The 20348-nt window shown below is 38.8% G+C and overlaps 1 protein-coding gene across 2 annotated transcripts in view; it reads left to right on the plus strand.

Annotated features, from left to right (window-relative positions):
- Nucleotides 1–20348, plus strand: part of scn4b.L (sodium voltage-gated channel beta subunit 4 L homeolog) — a 35249-nt gene that overhangs the window by 2484 nt on the left and 12417 nt on the right. The window contains 2 exon segments of one of the 2 annotated variants that reach the window (NM_001089789.1): nucleotides 154–249; nucleotides 436–544. In NM_001089789.1, the coding sequence (NP_001083258.1) occupies nucleotides 469–544 (76 nt within the window). In that variant the 5' untranslated portion in view covers nucleotides 154–249; nucleotides 436–468. 2 annotated transcript variants of the gene reach the window in all.

Here is a 20348-nt window from a genome sequence, read left to right on the forward strand (position 1 = left end):
TGCACTCACCGATACAGAGCCGCAGCAGCCAGTGAGCAGGGGGCGGTGCTTCCGTCTGGCTCCGCCCCTCAGTAAAACTGCAGAGATGAAAAGTCAGCAGTAGTGTCTCTGCACATGGGAAGCGATCCAAGGATTCAGGGGAGAGGGGGAGAGGGGGAGAGCTAGAGAGGGACAGCAGAGGGGGGCACAGGGAGAGAGAAAAGGGGAAGAAGAAGAAGAAGAAGGGCAGACACAAAGTGACATTGGCAGGTAAGTAAAGGCGGTGTGAGTGTGGTACCCTTGGAGAGTGGGGCTCAGGTCACATGAGGACAGACCAGTGATATAGAGATACATTTGCACATAGACACATATCATGTATAGTGCAATGAACACTTCCTACTGACACTCACACCAGCTTCTAATTACCTTTTGACTCTCTGTTTCCGGGATCCCCAGCAATCTCCGCATCCCGCCTGCTCCATATACACAATGACCGTGCGACCGCTTTGGGACAGACGCGACTCCTACTGGAGGCGCCACTCGCGGCTTGTTGCCCTCTGCTTCAGTAAGTATCTACTCGTGTGCCGGACAGCTCAGTCACAGGGTATCATTGCGCAGCCACATGTGCGTCTGTCATGTATTATAGTAGCATGGATGCCTGAGGGGATATGTGCGTTGTTGTGTATCTGTGTGTCATCTTATAATCACGCATAATGCCCTATCAGCGCCTCATGATTTGCTCTAGTCAACTAGCTGCAGCTGGGGATCCTGGGAGTTGCTGAACATCAGCTGGAGTGGCCAACACTGGAGATCCCTGGCAACTTCTTATAGCACTACTCCCCTGCATGAATCCCTGCTGCAGTCTCTCACTCTATCCTCTAGCTCTTCCACTCTTTTACCTTATCTAGGAATCCACTTTGTGCATCTATATTTAGCCAGAAATGACAATGGGACTTCTCCTGCACAGCCCAGTATAATGCTTGGAATGACTGCAGAGGGACTGCAGGGGCAGGGAGAGAGGGTGTGGTGCAATTTACTGTGTTTGGAGTTGTCACTGGACCCCACATATAACCTTACCCACTTCTTTTGCACATCTACAATGCAGCCCTAGTGCTGATCATCATAGTAATGGCATCAGTTATAAAGTGGAGCAGAATACACAGGCAGTGCAGTTAGAGTTAATATACACAATCACTTCATATGCCTTTGTGTTATCCTTTCCTGTCACAGACTGACATTGAAAAGGGTAAGACTGACCTGTAATAGTTGCACTGCAGCAAAAAATCATTTAGTGTTACTATTTCCCTCACAGTTGCAGATGAATATATTCTACTTGTAATTCAATGCAGAATGTGAACAATATGATAATAGTCAAGTTGTAGGGTGTGTACTAGTTTAGGTGGTTGCCACATGCACAGATCTGTGCATAATCTGGCCACCCGCATGCTGGGCCAAATCTAGTTGGCCCTAGGGCCGCCTATCAACTCATCCATTGGCATCTGTGAAGACCTATCAGATGCAAGTCATATCTGCACCCCCTTATCTGACAGGATTTGTTAACCTGTTCAATTAAAATCTGGCCCATTTTTGCCGAGATATCAAACACCCCCCTCAAACATGGCAGACTCAGTCTGAAGGGGCTAAATTAGCAGCTTCAATCTGCCTGTGTATGCGCTTTTTTGCTATTCTTCTTGTTCTTTTGCTATTTCCATTACATAAATAGGTAAAGATACATTACCATAGTATTAGTTGTGACTTCATTTAAGACTAAAGGTGGCCATAGACGCAACGATCCTTTCGTACGAAACGAGGATTCATACGATTTTCGGACCGTGTGTGGAGAGTGCCGACATTTTCCGTTTGGTTGATCGGACAAGTTTGATTTTGTCCCGACCGATCCCGCCGGAGCCCATTGCGCATCGTAATCGGATCGTTCGGCCATAGGGGGAAAACCCTGTTTCAGACAGGATCCATCTGAGAAGTTAGATTCCTTTTGCAAGGCTAAAGAATGTATTGGTTTCAAAGTGACAGGTGTAAATGACTTAAAAGTGTGTTTTATTAATTAGTTGCAATTCTGTAAGCCATAGAAGTTGAGTAAAACAGTATGCTATATGGCAGCCTTTTCTCATATTTCTAAACAGAAACTTTTTGAAAATTAAAACTTTCTGTGATTTTCGTGATAAAGAATTTGGGGTCTAGAAATAATAAAGTGAGGCCCCAACAGGGAGGCCAGAACAGGTCCAAACTGCCAATTTGACCGGCAATCTGGTGGTTCTGCTGGAAATTGCCCAAGGCACTCACTATTTATTGGGCTGGTGCGGGCTATTTTGGCCTTGGTGTACCTGAAATCCCAGGGCCTATTTTGATTCTCAGTGCAGATCTGGACCAGAATATTTTTGAATGTTTTGAATAGTACTGTGATTGCAATATCTTTCTCAAATTGCAGATATCTGTAGGTGCAAAAAACCTACAACTACTAAAAAACTATAAACTACTAGGTTCCATCACTCATTAAGCTGGACCTATACAGTGAGTTTGGCTCCATTGGTGTAATTGCCATATTAGTAGATCTTTGCCTGATTTGGCCTCCCACTCTCTGGGCCAGCAGTTGGATCATACTGCAGGCCTACATGGACCAAGTGGGAAATGTGGCCCGCTTGGCCATATATCAGTCAGGCAGACCATTGCAAATGGAAGGGCCAGTTAGCTGCCAACTTGGGCTGTAGGGACTGAGTTGGCAGCTTTTATCAGCCTATGTATGGCCACCATCAGATTGCTGCTCACTGGGCCTTGTTATAAGTAAATAACAAGTATTGGGTTAAAGTATTGAAGCTAGATGCCACGTAGACTTGGTGCAAACACTTTATATCAATTTTCTAATTTAATAACAGGGTACATGGTGTTTGATATAAAAATCAAATTCCGAACTAAATCTTAGGCCAGTTGATCAGAAATTTCACAATTAGGCCATACATGAGGATAATTATATAGGACAGATAAGAGCATCCACTGAGGAAAGTGATATAAATCAGTTAAGGACAGACTGATTGAGTGCAGATAAATAAAACCACTGAGGATAGAAAAAAGGATATTCTCAACAGAGAATCAAAACTTAATAAAGGACAGAATGAAGGACAAATTGGAGAAGAGCACACAGCTTGGGGACATGTCTCGGGATCAGCTGAAATTGAACTGAGCAAGTGTCCAAATTGCTGAAATTACTGGATGAATACAAAGTACAAAATGGACTGTAGGTTAAGGTGTGAGTTTTCCCTGAGCCTAAAATAAATATTTAAGGCAAATTGATCATAACATAGGGCTAAGAATAAAGAGAAAGCTTTATGTCAAGATTGTGGAGGCAGGGAAATCTTTAAGTCACAGGGCAGAATTCTTCTTCAAGTCTGAAGGGGAGGAAATGGCAATTTTGTTATTGATAAACCAGTTGTTTCCAGACAGTCTGCGAAGGTTGACGGTTGGGGAAATCATAAATTTTGAGGCAATGCAGTTTCCAGTAGTTGTAGTTTTTTGTAAAGTAGGAAGGAATTGCATGGGAACAGGTTTCTGCAGTTTAAGACAGAAAAGAAAAAAAACCCCCAGAAAAACAAATGTTAGGTAATGCACTCTAAACTGGCAAAACAAATATAAGAATATGATACTGAGGGCAAAGAAGGGAGTGAGAAGGGGGAGAGGGAAACATGGTAACCTTGACAAGCTCTGCATTGGATACACAAGGTGACACAGATCAACCTACAAATATAGCAAAGACAACTGGGAGCTTGGCTTGTAATATTATCATTAGCACAGAAGCTAGAAGGAGAGCTCTGAGTGGGGAAATTGTTAAATGAGTTATGGGAAGTGTTCATTAGTGAAACAGTTAAACCTGTGCATAAGGGAATTATTGAAGTGTCAGGGATTGATAGTGGGAATACAAGGAGAAAGACTTGATATAGGGCAATGCAAATGCACCAGAGACAGAGATGACAGGGTGCTGTTAAGTATTTAGAGGGGAAAGTTCTTGCCCTGTTGTTGCCATACGAGATACTGTTGATGAGTTTATTGAGTATTCATTTAGAAAGCACTACTAATTTTGTAGTGTTATTAAACAAGGTTAATAACCATATCTGAGATACTTCTTACAAAAGCTTTTGCTTTTTGAAACCAAGTGCTCTTTTTGTCAGCTATACACAATTCTTTTAATGTACTTTGTGTGTGTGTTTACTTCTATATTTTACTGAAAGCTTATAGAGGAATGACTTGCGTAATGCTCCCAACCTGAGTGAAAATTGAACTTAGATTTCCAGTTTGTGGGCTTTTAGATATTGTTGAGCTATTCCCAGTACTTCCTTGATAACCATCAGCGGTGGGGGAAAATGCAAGTAGTTGCTATGTAATGTTTGTTATATTGTGTCAGAACTAAAATAACTGATATTATACAGTATAAAAATATTTAACAGCTAATTTTGTTAAGGGGGTAATATGGGTTTATTTAGTATGACTTTGGTCAACAAATTTAACATTTGTTGGGAAAATACAGGTTATATTGTGTAAGCAATAAAATAACTGATATCATAAAGTATAATAACATTTAAGAGCTAATTTTGTTAATGTGATAAAAAGGGGGTCATTTAGTATGACTTTGGTCATGCTGGTAGCTGCTATTTAATATTTGTTGGAAAGATACAGGTTATATTGTGTCAGTACTAAAATAACTGATTATACAGTACAATAATAAAATTTCACAGCTAATTTTGTTAAGGGGATAATATGGGGGTCATTTAGTATGGTAAAAAAAATTAACATGTGTTGGGAAGATACAAGTTATATTGTGTAAGCAATAAAATAACTGATATCATACAGTATAATAATATTTAACAGTTAATTTTGTTAAAGGGGTGGTTCACCTTCAAACAACCAGTTGTTTTCAGATAGATCACCAGAAATAACGACTTTTTCCAATTACTTTCTATTTTCTATATGTCACAGTTTTTCTAATATTGAAGTGTAAAGTGCCATTTTTCACCTTCTAAAGCAGCTCTGGGAGGGGGGTCGCCGAAAAGCAGTTCTGGGAGGGGGGGTCGCTGACCCTGTAAACTATTCTAAATTGATTTAGTTGATTTCTTTGTCCCTGCTGAGCAGAATCTCTGGGTTTCATTACAAGCAGCTGTTTGAACTGATACAATAGTTGCTTATTCTCCAGAGATGCTGCTGAGAAATGTTACAAAATTGTAACAGTTCAGAGTCTGCACCTGAATCACTGAGCTGCCAGACTCAAACACCAGAGACCGGAACATTCAACTTTAGACTTATTTTTGGAAAAACTGTAAAAAATAAATAATGGAAAGTAATAGAAACAAGTCTTTATTTCTGGGGAAGAATCTGAAAACAATTGAACTGAAAAAAGTGTGTGGAAGATGAACAACCCCTTTAAGGTGATAAAATGGGGGTAATTTAGTATGACTTTGGTCATGCTGGTAGTTGTCATTTAACATTTGTTGGGAAGATACAGGTTATATTGTGCCAGCACTAAAATAACTGATATTATACAGAATGACACACAAGTTAGGGTGGGAGGGGAGAGACCTATGCACCTTCCTCTGCCCAAACCTTATAAATACAGTACTGATGCAAAAACATAGCCATATTTATGACAATTTTCTGTGCTCCATTTTGGAAATTTGGCAGTTCAGAATTGTGCAGAACAGGGCACAACTATCCAAAGAGACACAGTTCACTTTGCACCTTGCCCTACACTTTTTAAATAACCCCTTGAGTCTCTCCTGATCTAAAAATTGGTTGTGGGTCACAGCACACTCTTGGTAAGGAATTCTGTCATTCCCAAACCAGCAAGTGTATTTTTTTAGTTGTAATATTGGTGTGTAGGCAGCCATCTCAATACCTTTTTGTGCTTTCAGAAAGAGCCAGCACTTTAGGATGGAACTGCTTTCTGGAAGGATGTTGTTTTTCCTACTCAATGTTAGGGAGCTGCTATCTGGTTATCTTCCCATTCTTCTGTTGTTAATCTGCTGGGGGGTGGGGGGGGGTGGAGGGAGGGGGTGATATCATTACAACTTGCAGTTGTAAGGACCAGCCGGGACTTTAACTCTTGGGACTGATGTTTCTGTACATTCGGTGCACTTACCGAGTGAGCCACTGGAGGCTCTTGGGATGTTCCTGATCTTGGCTTATTGTTGTTCTGTATTTCTTTCTGTTTCCAGTTTGTCTCCTCCCTTCTTGTTACCCTCATGTGTTTTGTATTTCCTAATCACCTGCCCTTTATAAACCCCGCCATTGTAATTGAATTCGTCTGTTCCTGGATAACCTTTGTTCCTTGTTCCTGTTATTCCTAGTTCCTGAGTTCTTGTTCCTGTGATTTTGTTTCAGCTTTCCTTACCTGCCTGGTAAAGACTTTGTTTTGACTTTGTATTTGATTTTGACCTGTTCCCGTGTTTATCTTCAATAACCATTAAACCTGCAAAGTCCCTATGCCTGCTCCAATTATTTATGGCTATCCCCCTGGGCTTCCACCATACCCACTACCAAGTGTGAGGCTTACTTCAGTTACAGTGGCTTCCTGCTGTGAACGTTACAGCAGTACAGCAGTAAAGAGTTACTGAAGTTTATCAGAGCACAATTCACATGACTGGGGGCAGCTGGGAAACTGACAATATGTCTAACCCCATGTCAGATTTCAAAATTAAATATAAAAAAATCTGTTTGCTCTTTTGAGAAATGGATTTCAGTGCAGAATTCTGCTGGAGCAGCACTGTTAACTGATGTGATTTGAAAAAAACTTTTTCCCATGACAGTATCCCTTTAAATAAAAGAGAGAGAACTGTAATAAGCCAGGGTAGTTCTGCAACATGAGAAACAGAGATAGACAATATACTAGGTCTGATGCTCAGGAATATTAGAGAAATACAGATTGTTAACTGAGGCAGTAGAGGAGTCGCAAATTGTGATGACATAAGTGTATCATTACAGGAACAGCTTGGGATGTTGTGGGATCAGGATGAAGTGTGTGGTGCTCTCTGTGTCGCAGTCTGATGCAGTGCGTGTGGTGTAGAGTTGTGCTGAGTCACTGCTTATACAGGTAGATCAATATTACAAAGGACCCAGGCTGTCAACCTTCCCACTGATATATAACTTGTTCCACACAAACCAGCAGAATGCAACCCAGTACTGCATACTATCTTGTTTATGCATTACAGTCTTTTGGCATCTGTAATAATAAAAAGCGTATTCCAAAGGTTTTCTTTCTGGAATATTTGTCCTCATGTAATAGGTTCCTGCTGTGAACTTTTTCTAGGGCTGCATGATAATACATGTGATTTTATTACTAAAACTTAATTTCACTTCACTGAAATGTGCTTTTTTTAAATTCTCATGTGACAACCATTGAAAATGATTGAGGCATTCCTGATACATCCAAGATCAGACAAGTCTAGCTTTTAATAGATTTGTTTGATCTGTGATGATTTATTGTCCACTATCAGCATAGACTTGTTTTTGGAGATTCCATGAGATATATCTTTCTGCTATCTCTAGAATTGTGTTTATATAGTTGTAAAACAGGTCTATATTGTACAGTTCAATATGCCATATAGTTGCAGTTGCAAAAAAAGTTGCACACTACATTCAGCTGTGTGCAAATAACTGCAAAACTCTGAACTTAGTTTTCAGTTATCACACCTTTTAAATTATCTGCAATTACAAGATTGAGTGGGGAAAATTAGGGTGATCAAAAGCAGGTAATTTCAACTAATTGATAATCACAGAGATCTAATGCATTTTAACACCAAAAATGTCTCTGCCTTATAACTACAAGCGCATCACTTCCTATAGAGTGACTGTTTAATTAAAGCAGTGGTTCACCTTTAAAGGGGTTGTTCACCTTTCAGATAACTTTTAGTTTAATGTAGAGAGTGATATTCTTACACAATTTGCAGTTGGTTTTCATTATTTATTATTTAAGGTTTTTGAGTTATTTAGCTTTTTATTCAGCAGCTCTTCAATTTGCATTTTAAGCAATCTGGTAGCTTTGGTCCAAATTCCCCTAGCAACCATGCACTGATTTGAATAAGAGACTGGAATATGTATAGGAGAGGCCAAATGAGCAGATCTCTCCCCTAGGGCCCAACGATCAGATCCTTACGGTGGCTTTACGGGCGGTCGGATTGCGGGACCGCATCAACGAACAGATGCAGCCGCGATCAGACAGGATTTTTAGTCCCATCCGATCGAGATCTGGCAGACTTTCGGCCAGATCTCGATCGGGGAAGCCCATCGGGGGGCCCCATACACGGGCCATTAAGCTGCCGACTCGGCCTTTAGAGTTGATCCACAGTGATGTGTGTGGACCAATGAGAACACAGACCACAGCTGGAAACCAGTATTTTGTGACTTTCATAGATGATTACTCCAGATACACAAAAGTATATCTACTGAATCGCAAAAGTGAAACTCAAGGAGTATATATCAGAATCCACAAAAAAATTCCAGTGCAATCCTGTGACCCTAAGATCTGAGAATGTAGGGGAGTATACAAGTAGTGATGGGCAAATCTATTCACCAGGCGCAAATTCACAGTGAATTCCTGCGATTCGCAGCTGGCGAATAAATTTGCGAAACCGCAGTGAAAATTCGCCGGTACAATTTCACCAAAAACGGGCGCGAATTTTTTGCCATTTCGTGGGAAATTTGTGAATTTTCTGGAGAAGCAAAACGCCCCAAATTCACCCATCACTATACACAAGCATTGAAGCTAAAGCATATCTAAAGGAACAAGGCATTCAATATCAAACAAGTGCTCCATACACTCCAGGACAGAATGGTGTAGCAGAAAGAAAGACTCGCACACTTGTAGAGATGACAAGGTGTATGCTAAATGATGCCAACCTCCCAAACAAATTCTGGGGAGAAGCAAACACCACAGCAACATACCTACAAAACTATCTACCTACAAAATCTATAGTAGCTACCCCTTACGAGCTGTGGAATGGTAAGAAACCTAGTGTAAATCACTTGAGAACATTTGGTTGCAAGGCATATGTGCACATTCCAAGTGAAAAATGCCACAAACTGGGAGACAGAGCTACAGAAAGTGTATTGGTTGGATACAGTGAGCAAAGTAAAGCTTACAAAATTCTAAATCCTAAAACCAGCAAAGTGACAGTAAGCCACAGCGTATATTTTAAGTCTTCGTTATCAAAAACCATGATACCTGAATCCTCTGAAGAGACAACAACAGTGTTTGTAAAAAGAGGGGTAGAACCACTTGCCAAAACAAGTGACTCTATGAAGCACATGATGGAAAATTCACAAAGTATACCTCAACAACCAAATGTCACAGAGGAAACTAAACCTAGAAGGTCAAACTGCACCACAAAAGGGATACCAGCTCCCAGATACTCTTACAAAGCTTACAATATTTGAACCAAACTCATGGGAAGAGATCATTTAGCTACCAAAATGTGAAGCCAAAAAATGGCAAGTTTCAGCACAAGTTGAAATTGATTCCTTGAACAAAAATGAAACAAGGACTTTTGACTTACCTCAGGGTCGCAAAGCAATAGGTTGTAAGTGGATATTTGAAGTGAAATACATTGCAAAAGGAGAAGTTGAGCATTACAAGGCTAGATTAGTCGCCAAAGGGTACTCACAAAAATTTGGTCCGGACTATGATGAAACTTTTGCTCCAGTAGTGAAACATAAAACTGTGAGAACACTCTTATGTATGGCAGCCAGCAATGGTATACAGGTAAGACACCTAGATGTGAAAACTGCATTTCTTTATGGTGAAATTGATGAAGGCCTATACATGGAACAACCACCTGGTTTTGTGAATCCAGAAACCATAGATTTAGTATGCAAGCTTCAGAAGGGGCTATATGGACTTCAACAAGCTGCCAGAGCCTGGAATGAGAAAATAAATCAAGTACTTTTACATGGAGGATTTTTATCAGAAGCAAGGCAGATCCATGTCTTTACAGTAAGAAAGAAACCAACAGATGGATATATGTATTGATCTATGTGGATGATGTGCTGGTCTGTAATGAGCAAGAAGGGGACAGTAATGATATTGTTCAAAGACTAAAGGCAAAATTTGAAATGAAGGATTTGGGAAACATCACATATTACCTTGGGATACAAATTGAGAGAGATGAGGATGGAAGTTTCCTACTTAATCAGAAAAATAAAATTCAAGAACTGATAACCTATTGTGGAATGGAGAAAGCAAAGGAAGTGAAAACGCCTATGGAAGTTGAATATCTGAAAGACGAGAATGGTGAGCGATTGTTGACAGACAACCACCAATATCGAAAGGTTTTTGGCAAATTGTTTTCATAACGACAGTGACAAGACCAGACATTGCAGCAGCAGTAGGAATACTTTGCAGAAAGGTTTCAGCTCCATCACATCGTGATTGGAATGCGGTAAAGCGTATCATAAAATACCTGAAAGGGACTATCAATAAGAAGTTGAAATTGCCAGAAGAATACATAGCAAAGTTAACTGGTTATGTAGATGAAGACTGGGCAGGTAATGTAAAAGATCCCAAGTCAACTCCAGGATTTTTGTTTCAACTTGGAAAAGGCACCATATGTTGGACCAGTAGAAAACAAGCCACAGTAGCCTTATCATCAACAGAAGCTGAATATATTGCCGCAGCACAAGCTTGTCAAGAAGTTATCTGGTTACATGATCTCTTGATGGACTTGGGAATGGACATATATGAACCAACCCTACTCTTCGAAGACAACCAAGGATGTATTAAGTTGTCACAAACAGAAAAGGTGAACCACCGTACTAAACACATTGATGTGAAATATCACCTTTTGAGGGACTCTCAAGTTCAGGACATCATTGAATTGTAGTACTGTCCAACAGAGACTATGGTGGCAGACGTATTAACCAAACCATTACCCAAGAATGAATCTTGTGGAATAATCTCCATACTGTAACAGACAGATGCATGTTACTTAATGCCCTGTGTGACATTAACCTTACTCTTGGCATACAGGTTAATCCAATATATTGGTGTAATCTAGCCCTCCCTGAAGTATTAACCTACTGTATGCCAGTTAAAATTGTGGCACCTTTGCAACAAACAGTATTTAGCTTTAGGTGGTATACAAACTAGCTTTAACTTGTATGGACATTTAGTTAGGAGTGATAGGAGGATTTTAATGAAGAATTGAGGCGGTCAAGCCTCCCCAAATTTAAAGGAGAACTAAAGCTTAATTAAAGAAGTAGGCTAGAAATGTTGTACATTATGTTTTGGGCTTCTGTACTAGCTCAAGGCAACCACAGTCCTTTAACAGGGAAATTATGTGTCTCCAAATATGCCCCAGTAGCACCCCATCTTCTTTTCTGCTGATTCACTGCACATGCTTTGTGCTGCTGTCACTTACTGAGCTTAGGGACCGACAGTACACATAGAATATAAATGTCAAAATATAAGGCTGATTAGTAATTAATAAAGATAATTACTACATGACAGCACAGAAACCAGTGCAACTAGCATCAGAATTTAATAATCAGCCCTGTAGCATCCGCTGATATCACAGACAAATCAAATTTTCTGCTTGATAATTTGTGACAACCCCTAAGCTTAGCTTCTCATCAGCTGCTCAGAGCTGCAAAGTGTTGAAGACACTTTCCAAGATGGTGATCCCCTGTGACAAGTTTGATGTTCTGGATCATTGCTGCTATTGCGAAACTGAAACTTTATGCTGGTACAATAAATTCAGTAAATTAAATATGGCATTTTTAGCCATATTCATTTTTAGGGTTTAGTTCTCCTTTATACCAATAATTTCTTACACTGTATCCTGCCTTGTTTTCTGGGAAACTGTACTTGAAATTGTTACTATATTTATCCTAATAACTATTTCTGGGGGAATCATATAGTACATAGGATATGAACTGCATTTTATTTGCCATGTATTCACTATGTTTATCTTGTAGTGTTCTGGGGTATACATGAAACTGCAAGTGCATTTATCCTGTCATATGTTGTGGGGTATTATATGGGTCCTGTGATACTATGAAGGAATTCATGTAGATAATGTCTTTAGTTACCCTCTCCAAACAAAATAAATCACCTTTCCCCTATGTTATGAGTATACAGGTATGGGACCTGTAATTCAGAATGCTCGGGACATGGAGTTTTCCAGAAAACAGATATTTGGATCTTCCTACCTTAAGTCTACTAGAAAATCATGTAAACATTAAATAAACCCAATAGGCTAGTTTTGCTTCCAGTAAGGATTAGTTATATCTTGGATGAAGTACAAGGTATTGTTTTATTATTACAGAGAAAAAGGAAATTATTTTTAAAGATTTGGATTGTTTGGATAAAATGGAGACTATGGGAGCTTTCTGGATAAAAGATTTCAGGGTAACAGATCCCATACCTGGAGCATCTTTGGCTTGCATGTTTGGAGAGTATATAAGGAGTAGATGATCTGAAATCGTGACAAGGGGAGCATTTTAGGTTTAAGTAGACCAGGCAGGATCCTCGTATAGCAAGCAATGTTTGTGTCATTATGTGCCAAATCTAAACAGAAACACAAAGTGACGCTGGGGCTAATAATAAACTTGATCTTTAGTGGCAAGAATATCAAGCAGCTTGCTTAGCTAAACCTACTATAACTGTTATTGCAGACACTGAGCTTATTTTTACTCAAAAGTAGGGTTGCCACCTTTTCTGGAATAAAATACCGGCCTTCCTATATATTTCTTTTTTCCCTATTAATAACATTGGGATCAACCATAGTTTTTACCGGCCAGGCCGGTAAAATACCGGCCAGGTGGCAACCCTACCCATGAGATATCTCTTTTGGTTTGTGTAGCTGCTGGAGGAAGAAAAAGGAAACCAGAATTCTAAAAACAGATCAACTGCTGTGCATTCTAGTGCGACTCTCTTTCCGTTAAAAAATGAGGGGCAGAAAAGATGACATTTATTTTCTGGCTGAAATCTGCCCCATGTGTGCACTGATAAGGCAAGTTACTACACACATGGGGCTTTATTATTTATTCGTATTTTTAATAGCTTATCTTTCTTTTCTGGCCATTTCCTATTGCATTACCATTCTGATGTCCAAACTGTTTGTTGCTATGACAATTAAGCCCGAGCAACCTGATAGAAGTTGAAATTCCAAATCTGAGGGGTGCAGAATAAAAAGTGTAAAAAAAAATAAAGGCTAATTGCAAATTTTCAGACTACTGATGTCTGATACTAAATGGACTGTTATCAGTATAATTAATAACATGTATTTAGAATCTGCCAACGTATTCCACTGTGCTGTATAATAAATCTAAAACTGAACTGTTTCTTTAAAAGACAATCCTCTAATAAACAAAGACCCCAAGAAAGGGGGAGGGGGGGGTGGTGGGGCAATATGATGAGTGTATGCATAGGCATTTCTCATACTCAGCCTTTTTCAGTCTCTTATGAATTTTAATGCAGGCTCCAAAAAAGGTCAATAATTCATTAGCTATTTCCAGCACTGTTGGCTGTAGATAATGGGAGTTTCATAGCAGTTTTCTGCTTTTAGAGAGTGGTAGAATTAGCCCTCATGGGCAGCCGCTGGCAGGTATTTATGCGGGTTGGCGGGTCAGGTTGTGGGTGTTATCTATACTGTATTTCTTATATTGTCTATATTATCTATAATTTACTCCCTTGAACACGTTTTAAATTTTTTTTCTGGCCTGCCCATTTTTGATGATGTAATTTCAGGTTGGCAACAACAGCACTGCCTGTTTAATGGTGGTCAGTGAGTCGCGAAAAAATATTTTTAAAGATTATTTTTACTGTTTTTGTTGCAGTTGCAACTCTGTATCTACTGCACATACGCAACACATTAGTTTTACATACTGTTTCAGGAGCAGAGGTTTTACAACACACAATTTTTACACAGGATTATGTTTTACCCAGAGGGAGATATTTCCTGGAGCTATTAGAAAGCCCTTCATGACATTTACCCTTCCTCTAAGCCCTAATTCCTAAAGGAGTTAAATGGAAATGGAGACCAACCTTCCTAACTAGAGAAACTAGCTACAACTCTAGGAGATCGGGGTTATGACTGAACCGAAGGCCCTAACATATGAGGCCTGCAGGTCATAAATAATTCAATCATTGGGCAGCTGAAGGGGCCATTTGTGAGAAATAAAGGAAAAAGGCAGTGGAACCAAGAAATTATGGAATCTAGGGTTTTAGAGGAAAAGACATGGCTCCAAATTTTGTTCAGGGGCATACGGACTGTTAACTAAATTCCCCTTAATGTACAGGTATAGGATCAGTTACCCATTATCCTGGCTATCTCCCATAGACTCCATTTAAAAATAATAATTTAAATATTCAAATATTATTTCCTTATTCTCTGTAATAATAAAACTTTTACTTGGTCCAAACTAAAATATAATGAATCCTTTTGGAAGCAAAACAATCCTATTGGATTTATTTAATGTATAAATTATTTTTAGACTTAAATTATGGAGATCCAAATTACAGAAAGATCAATTATCCAGAAAACTCCAGGTCCGAGCATTCTGGATAACAGGTCCTATACCTATTATCCAGAATGCTCGGACCTGGGGTTTTCTGGATAACGAATCTTTCTGTAATTTGGATCTTCATACCTAATTCTAAATTACATGTTAAATCCAAAAGGCTGGTTTTGCCTCCAAAACGATTAATTATATGTTAGTATGGATGAAGTACAAGGTACTGTTTAATTATTACAGAGAAAAAGGAAACCATTTTTAAAAATTTTAATAAAATAAAGTCAATGGGAGACGACCTTTCAGTAATTCTGAGCTTTCTGGATAACGGGTTTCCAGATAACGGATCCCTAAACATTACACTGGCCATTTTGTCAGGGAGCATTTAATGCAATATATAATTAGACTTTCCTCATGGGTCTGCTTCAAAATTGGGTCCTGCAACAAGCAAATGTTAATACACAATAATAAAAACTGTTGCCAACATGCTCCACAAGGGAGAAAATGTAGCGGTTTATTAACACATAATTTGTCACAAACATAATATTTATTCTAATGAATTAATCAATGCTTTACTGCTACACAGAAAGGAAAGCAATTCTAAAGAACAGTAGGCATGTATCCGAGAAGCCCAGTCTTTCTACATTACTTGCTGTATTTAGGGGCTTCTAAACTGGCCTTTATTCTTGCGCCTTGTGTTTCAAAACTCTGTGGAGAGTAGTAAATGGGGTCTGGCTTCTACTACTTGTGAAGAATTCTACTTTAAAAACGTAAAGACTGGCACGTTACAGGAATGTATGTAGAATGATGAATGTAGAGATTTGTCTGATATGGGGTTATCAGACAGTTTATATTCTACCAGTCAAAATTATACTTGATGCCAATGGTATTTATATGGCAGAATGATAACAAGTTGACAAGTCTGCCCATATAATCACAGGTTTCTATAAATATGACATCTATATCTTCTACATACCGTATGCACTTGATGGCCCATGTCTAGGGGCAGCTTTTGGTGCCTATAAAGAAAAGCCAACCCTGTACTTACATGTTGCTAGTTTTTTCTGAGAAAACTACTATTTAAAGATTTTGGTAGCAAATCCCATTTTTAATAGCAATTATTGTTAAATGCAGGTGGTAAATTCATATCAACCCTACATCTGATGTGTCTGTGAGAGTGAACTTTATAGTGGCTAGAAAATCTCCAGAAATCTCCTAATTAAATTGATTGTCACTTTTCCCACTTCATCGCCATCAGGACCATTACAACCCCAGTTAACCACATCTGTTCAGTACATCTGCTGCATTCAGTACAAGTTTAACTTATTGCATCTAGTATCCGTTGGGGGTCATGCCCGTCATTCCCCATCTCTGACCTTGCTTCTTGCCATCTGGGCTAATATACTGGATGACTTCTCTCTGTTGCAGTTTGAAAACAAACTAAATGATGAAATATGATGCTATTTTTTCTAAAATTTTGTACATCCTGTTCTATAATAGTAAGAGCAACCTGAGATTTCTGGTGTACATGACACTTGCCGGAAAGGCCTGCTTCCATGACTTAGACACCTGCTAATGCCATCCTACAAGCTGTTGAGATCCTCGGGGCATTTGCTTAGCTTGCTTCTCACTAAGGAAGCTAAGTTTCTCTAGTCTGCATGGCACTCAAAATAGACTCCAGGATGCAGTCTTCTGCTTGCCTTTCCATTCTTGTTTCTTCAAATCTGCTTTCCAGCTCATTTTGGTTCCTGTATCAGTATTTACTTACTGCTTGGGTACCCTACTGATTAACTCCCTATATCCATATCACTGCTCAAATGGAGCTAGCTATATTATTCTTATGAGTTACACTAGTTATAACACATTACCTGTATTGCAGCGTGCACATTATATACACTGGGGTGCTCAATATTTTGATTTTGAAGTCTGAAGCTAAAGTGTTCATGAAGACATTTGCTTGTGAAAGTTGCAGTTCTGCAGTAACACTTGCTTGTAGTGCTAATATGGCAGATTCCAGTGCTGGTCTTAGGCCAGTGCTAGAGCTTAAGCTCCCAATAGACGCAACGATTCTTCTTGCCAAACAACCGATTTTAGCGAAGTCCGACCAATCCTTCAAAATTATCGTGCGGTAAGTGGGATTCGAACGATCATACATATTACAATTTTTCGGCTGACATCTGTCAGGAAATTGATCTGCCAGGTTAAAAAATCTTTGTTGGTCCCAGTGCAATGTATCTATGTTTGCAGGGCCAAGCAGGCAGCTCCCCTTTGTTTTCCTGGCAAATTGGTCTTTTTAGTTGATGGTCAATTCGTATGATCGTACGATCGTTCCTAGAAAATCGTGGTCTCACGATGAGGATCGGATCTATGGCCAGCAAGTCATAGGACAGATAGATTTTATACAATGGTGGAGACTATTACACAGAGTCGTCTTTACTCCTGCTTCTGCAGCACATGGGAATCTATATATTTGTTAAAATCTTTCTAAGGAACAAATTTCATCAGGCAGCAGCAGATATGTGAGGCTATCTTCTGGACCTCCTCATGAAAATCTTTGTAAGACTTCCATTAACCCATAAATATGTATCCGTTCTGGTAGTACATTTACAGGACACAAGTGCCTAATAGTAAACTTGATGTAACTTGATATATCATTCTTGATACTCTACATTTAAAGGAACAGTAACATCAAAAAATGTTTTTTTTAAAAATTCGTTAGTATACATCAAAAAATAAACACCAAGACAAATAAAACAGTAACATCAGGGAGCGTGGTAGAGTCCCTGCAGCGAGGGAGCTCATCAGAGTGGAGCTGGGCCACATCATGGATGTTTGCAGTTGCAGGCCGATCAGAGTTCCCAGTCACTGGCATGTAGCCACTCTCGGCATGCGCTGCTTTCTGTGCTAGAGAGCGCTTCTTACCGACCCGAATTCCCCCAGCACCACCTACAGTATCTCAGCTACTTGCACTGGCGCAAAATTAACGCCGCAGGGACTCTACAGATGCGCCGATGAGCCAGCAATCTCCAGTCATGGAAACCACGCTCCCTGATGCAGCAGCCTTTCAGAAAGCAGTTCCATAGTGCAGCACTGGCTCTTTCTGAAAGCACATGACCAGGAAAAATGACCTGAGATAGCTGCCTACACACCAATATTACAACTAGAAATATACTTGTTGGTTCATGCTTAAGTGAATTGTTTGCAGTGTCAACAGTGTAATTTAGAAATAAAAACTACACCTTAAAATTTGATAACAGAATCCCTTTAAATACAATCCAAAATTAACTAAAGTATTGTTCTTCGAAACAATTGATTCTGCCGTATACTCCTTCATAGAAACTTTTAAATCTGATTTGATTCTTTTCAGTGCTTGTATTTAAAGTTATTAGGAGTCAGTACATTTTTGGAGACTCCGACTCCAGATAGCCAAAATTGCTTTCTACTCTGACTCCGACTCCACCACTCTGACTCCACTGCTCTGTATTTAACATAAGGCCAAATAATAGGCCTTGTGTTGGAAATACATTCTGCCTATTGTTTTAAATACAATTTAGCTATAGTTTTCATCATATGTTTTACTAAATATTATTAAACAGGGAAATTGAAGACCATTTTTCTTTAGATTCTCTACCTCCTTGGTCCACCAGATCTCCCTCTTCCTTTCAGCCACAGTTGCAAGAATATCTAGGACAACAACATAATCATAACATAATAATAATTCACCTTTCAGCTGGACTTCCAGATTTATCTAGCAGAGCATAAAGATTTTCTCTCCGATTAGTCTTCAGTCTGAGCCAAAAATCTGGCATCTAAAATCTGACTGTGAATCTGTGAATATGTAATAATTTTGTATAATACGATGCCACAGAAAATAACTTTTGGAAAAAATTCACAAAGGTCCAGAAATTTAAACCAAAGCAACCAATTGGCAATAGCCCTGACTGGTCAGTTGTAGTTAGAATGAAGTTGACCATATCTGATTAGATTTTGCATATCAAGTGGTTCACTCTTAGCCATCTGCATGTTGGTACATGCAGATCAATATCTGGTTTGAACTTGGTCATGGTCAGATATTGAAAGCTTGAAAATTGCGAAGGCCTCTTGAATGGGCCCCCATATAATGCATTTGTTGGCTGTAGGCCAAAGGTTTAGGTCAAATTATTACTGCACACCTTTGTAAATTCTCATGTATTTTATGTTCTGATTTTCTTTTGCCTTCTTCTTTTACTAGTACATTGAGGGCTGAAACTGCAATGCTACCAATTAGCAATTAGGGTTGGACAGTCGACTGTAGTTACAATCTACTGTAGTTGCAAACCAAGGGCAAATAACTGATTGGTAGTTGTTGGTTGAATATTTTGAAGTTAGCACCTCTTTAAGTAAATAAGCCATAAAAACTGTAATCTTTGTTGACTTTCTGGATGCATGTCCCTTTTAGCTCTGATTGAGAAAGTGGTTGTTAACTATCCCATCACAAATCTGGATTTCAGAACTCATATTTTAAGTAATTTATTACAGATGTTGAAGTTGTGTAGAAAGCATTGTCTGTGTGTTTGTTGATTAGTATGAAATGTGCAGGATAATAGAATCCAGGCCAGAATGTTGATTGTTTTCCACAGTGCTCTGGTCATAATAAGAACTGGATAATTAAAGAGTAGATGAGATTAAACCAAGACCCAGTGCAATGTTTGCAAGGAAAAAAAACATGCTATATCTAAATTAAATGGCTAGTAAAACATCCATGTGTATTGTTCATTTTAGGGTTTTAACATAATCACCTTTGGGTTCCAGCCACATTATCTTAAGGGTTCCAGACTCTACTTTAAAAAGACAATTGTGCATTGACATGGCACATAGCTTATTAGTTACATATTTCATATATTTGCTGCCTATAAACAAAGTATTTGGGAGCCTGCCACCCTTATACTGTTAAATTAGCTGTAAGCCCATACCAGTGCCATCTTGTTCTCTCTAAGGCTTTATGAGCTTGCCACATTAAAACCCCAGTACCTGAACATTGTCCACTCATTCTGTCATAGGACCTGCCCTTCTAGAGTTTTGTTAAGCACTTATTTTAAACAAGCAGGCATACTGTTCTTTTCATGGGCCCTGGGAATGTAATATTTTCCCACGTTACCTTTATGGGGCTGCCATACTGATACTTTAATGGTCCATGTAATTACTTATTTTTTGTTGTTTGATATTTTCAGATAATTTCATGATACACTAAATTCAATACCATCTTCTCTCATTGCTTTTGAAGGGACTATTACCCTATAATGATTTGTTGGACTCTTGACCACTTTTTGTCAATGACACTTGATGACAATTATAAATATACCCCTATTTCACTAGATTATTATGTATCTTATTTATAGGTTTACTTTTACAAGGATTAAAAAAAAACTGGTTTCTTTAGAAATAGCTCTTGTATCCCTATGTTACTTCAGAGTTTTTCTCTGCAGTTAGAATGTTGGATATCACATTTTGCTGCAATTTGAGAATATCACTGCAAAAAAAACCTGATCTCTTATCTTAAAAATTAAGCTCATTGCTCATTGGAGTATCCAACATGTTTCACAATCACTTTTATTTTAGTACTTTATTGTTTATTATTGTTTGCAAACTCTCAGACTAAATTGCACAAGTGCATTTACCTATTAAAACCAATCAGACCTCTGCCTTCATTTTCTAACTTGTAGATTGACACTAGTTGATGATTGGTTACTACTGGGAACTGCACTTATGCAATCCAGCAGATATGTTAGTATGTTGTAAACCAATCCCTGTATGAAATAAAACGTTTTGCATATCAAAATGTAATTAACATTTGCAGTGACATATTTGTCTATTGAAGAATATCA

This window comes from Xenopus laevis, chromosome 7L, assembly GCF_017654675.1.
Source record: "Xenopus laevis strain J_2021 chromosome 7L, Xenopus_laevis_v10.1, whole genome shotgun sequence".
In the NCBI taxonomy this organism is placed as follows: Eukaryota; Metazoa; Chordata; class Amphibia; order Anura; family Pipidae; genus Xenopus; species Xenopus laevis.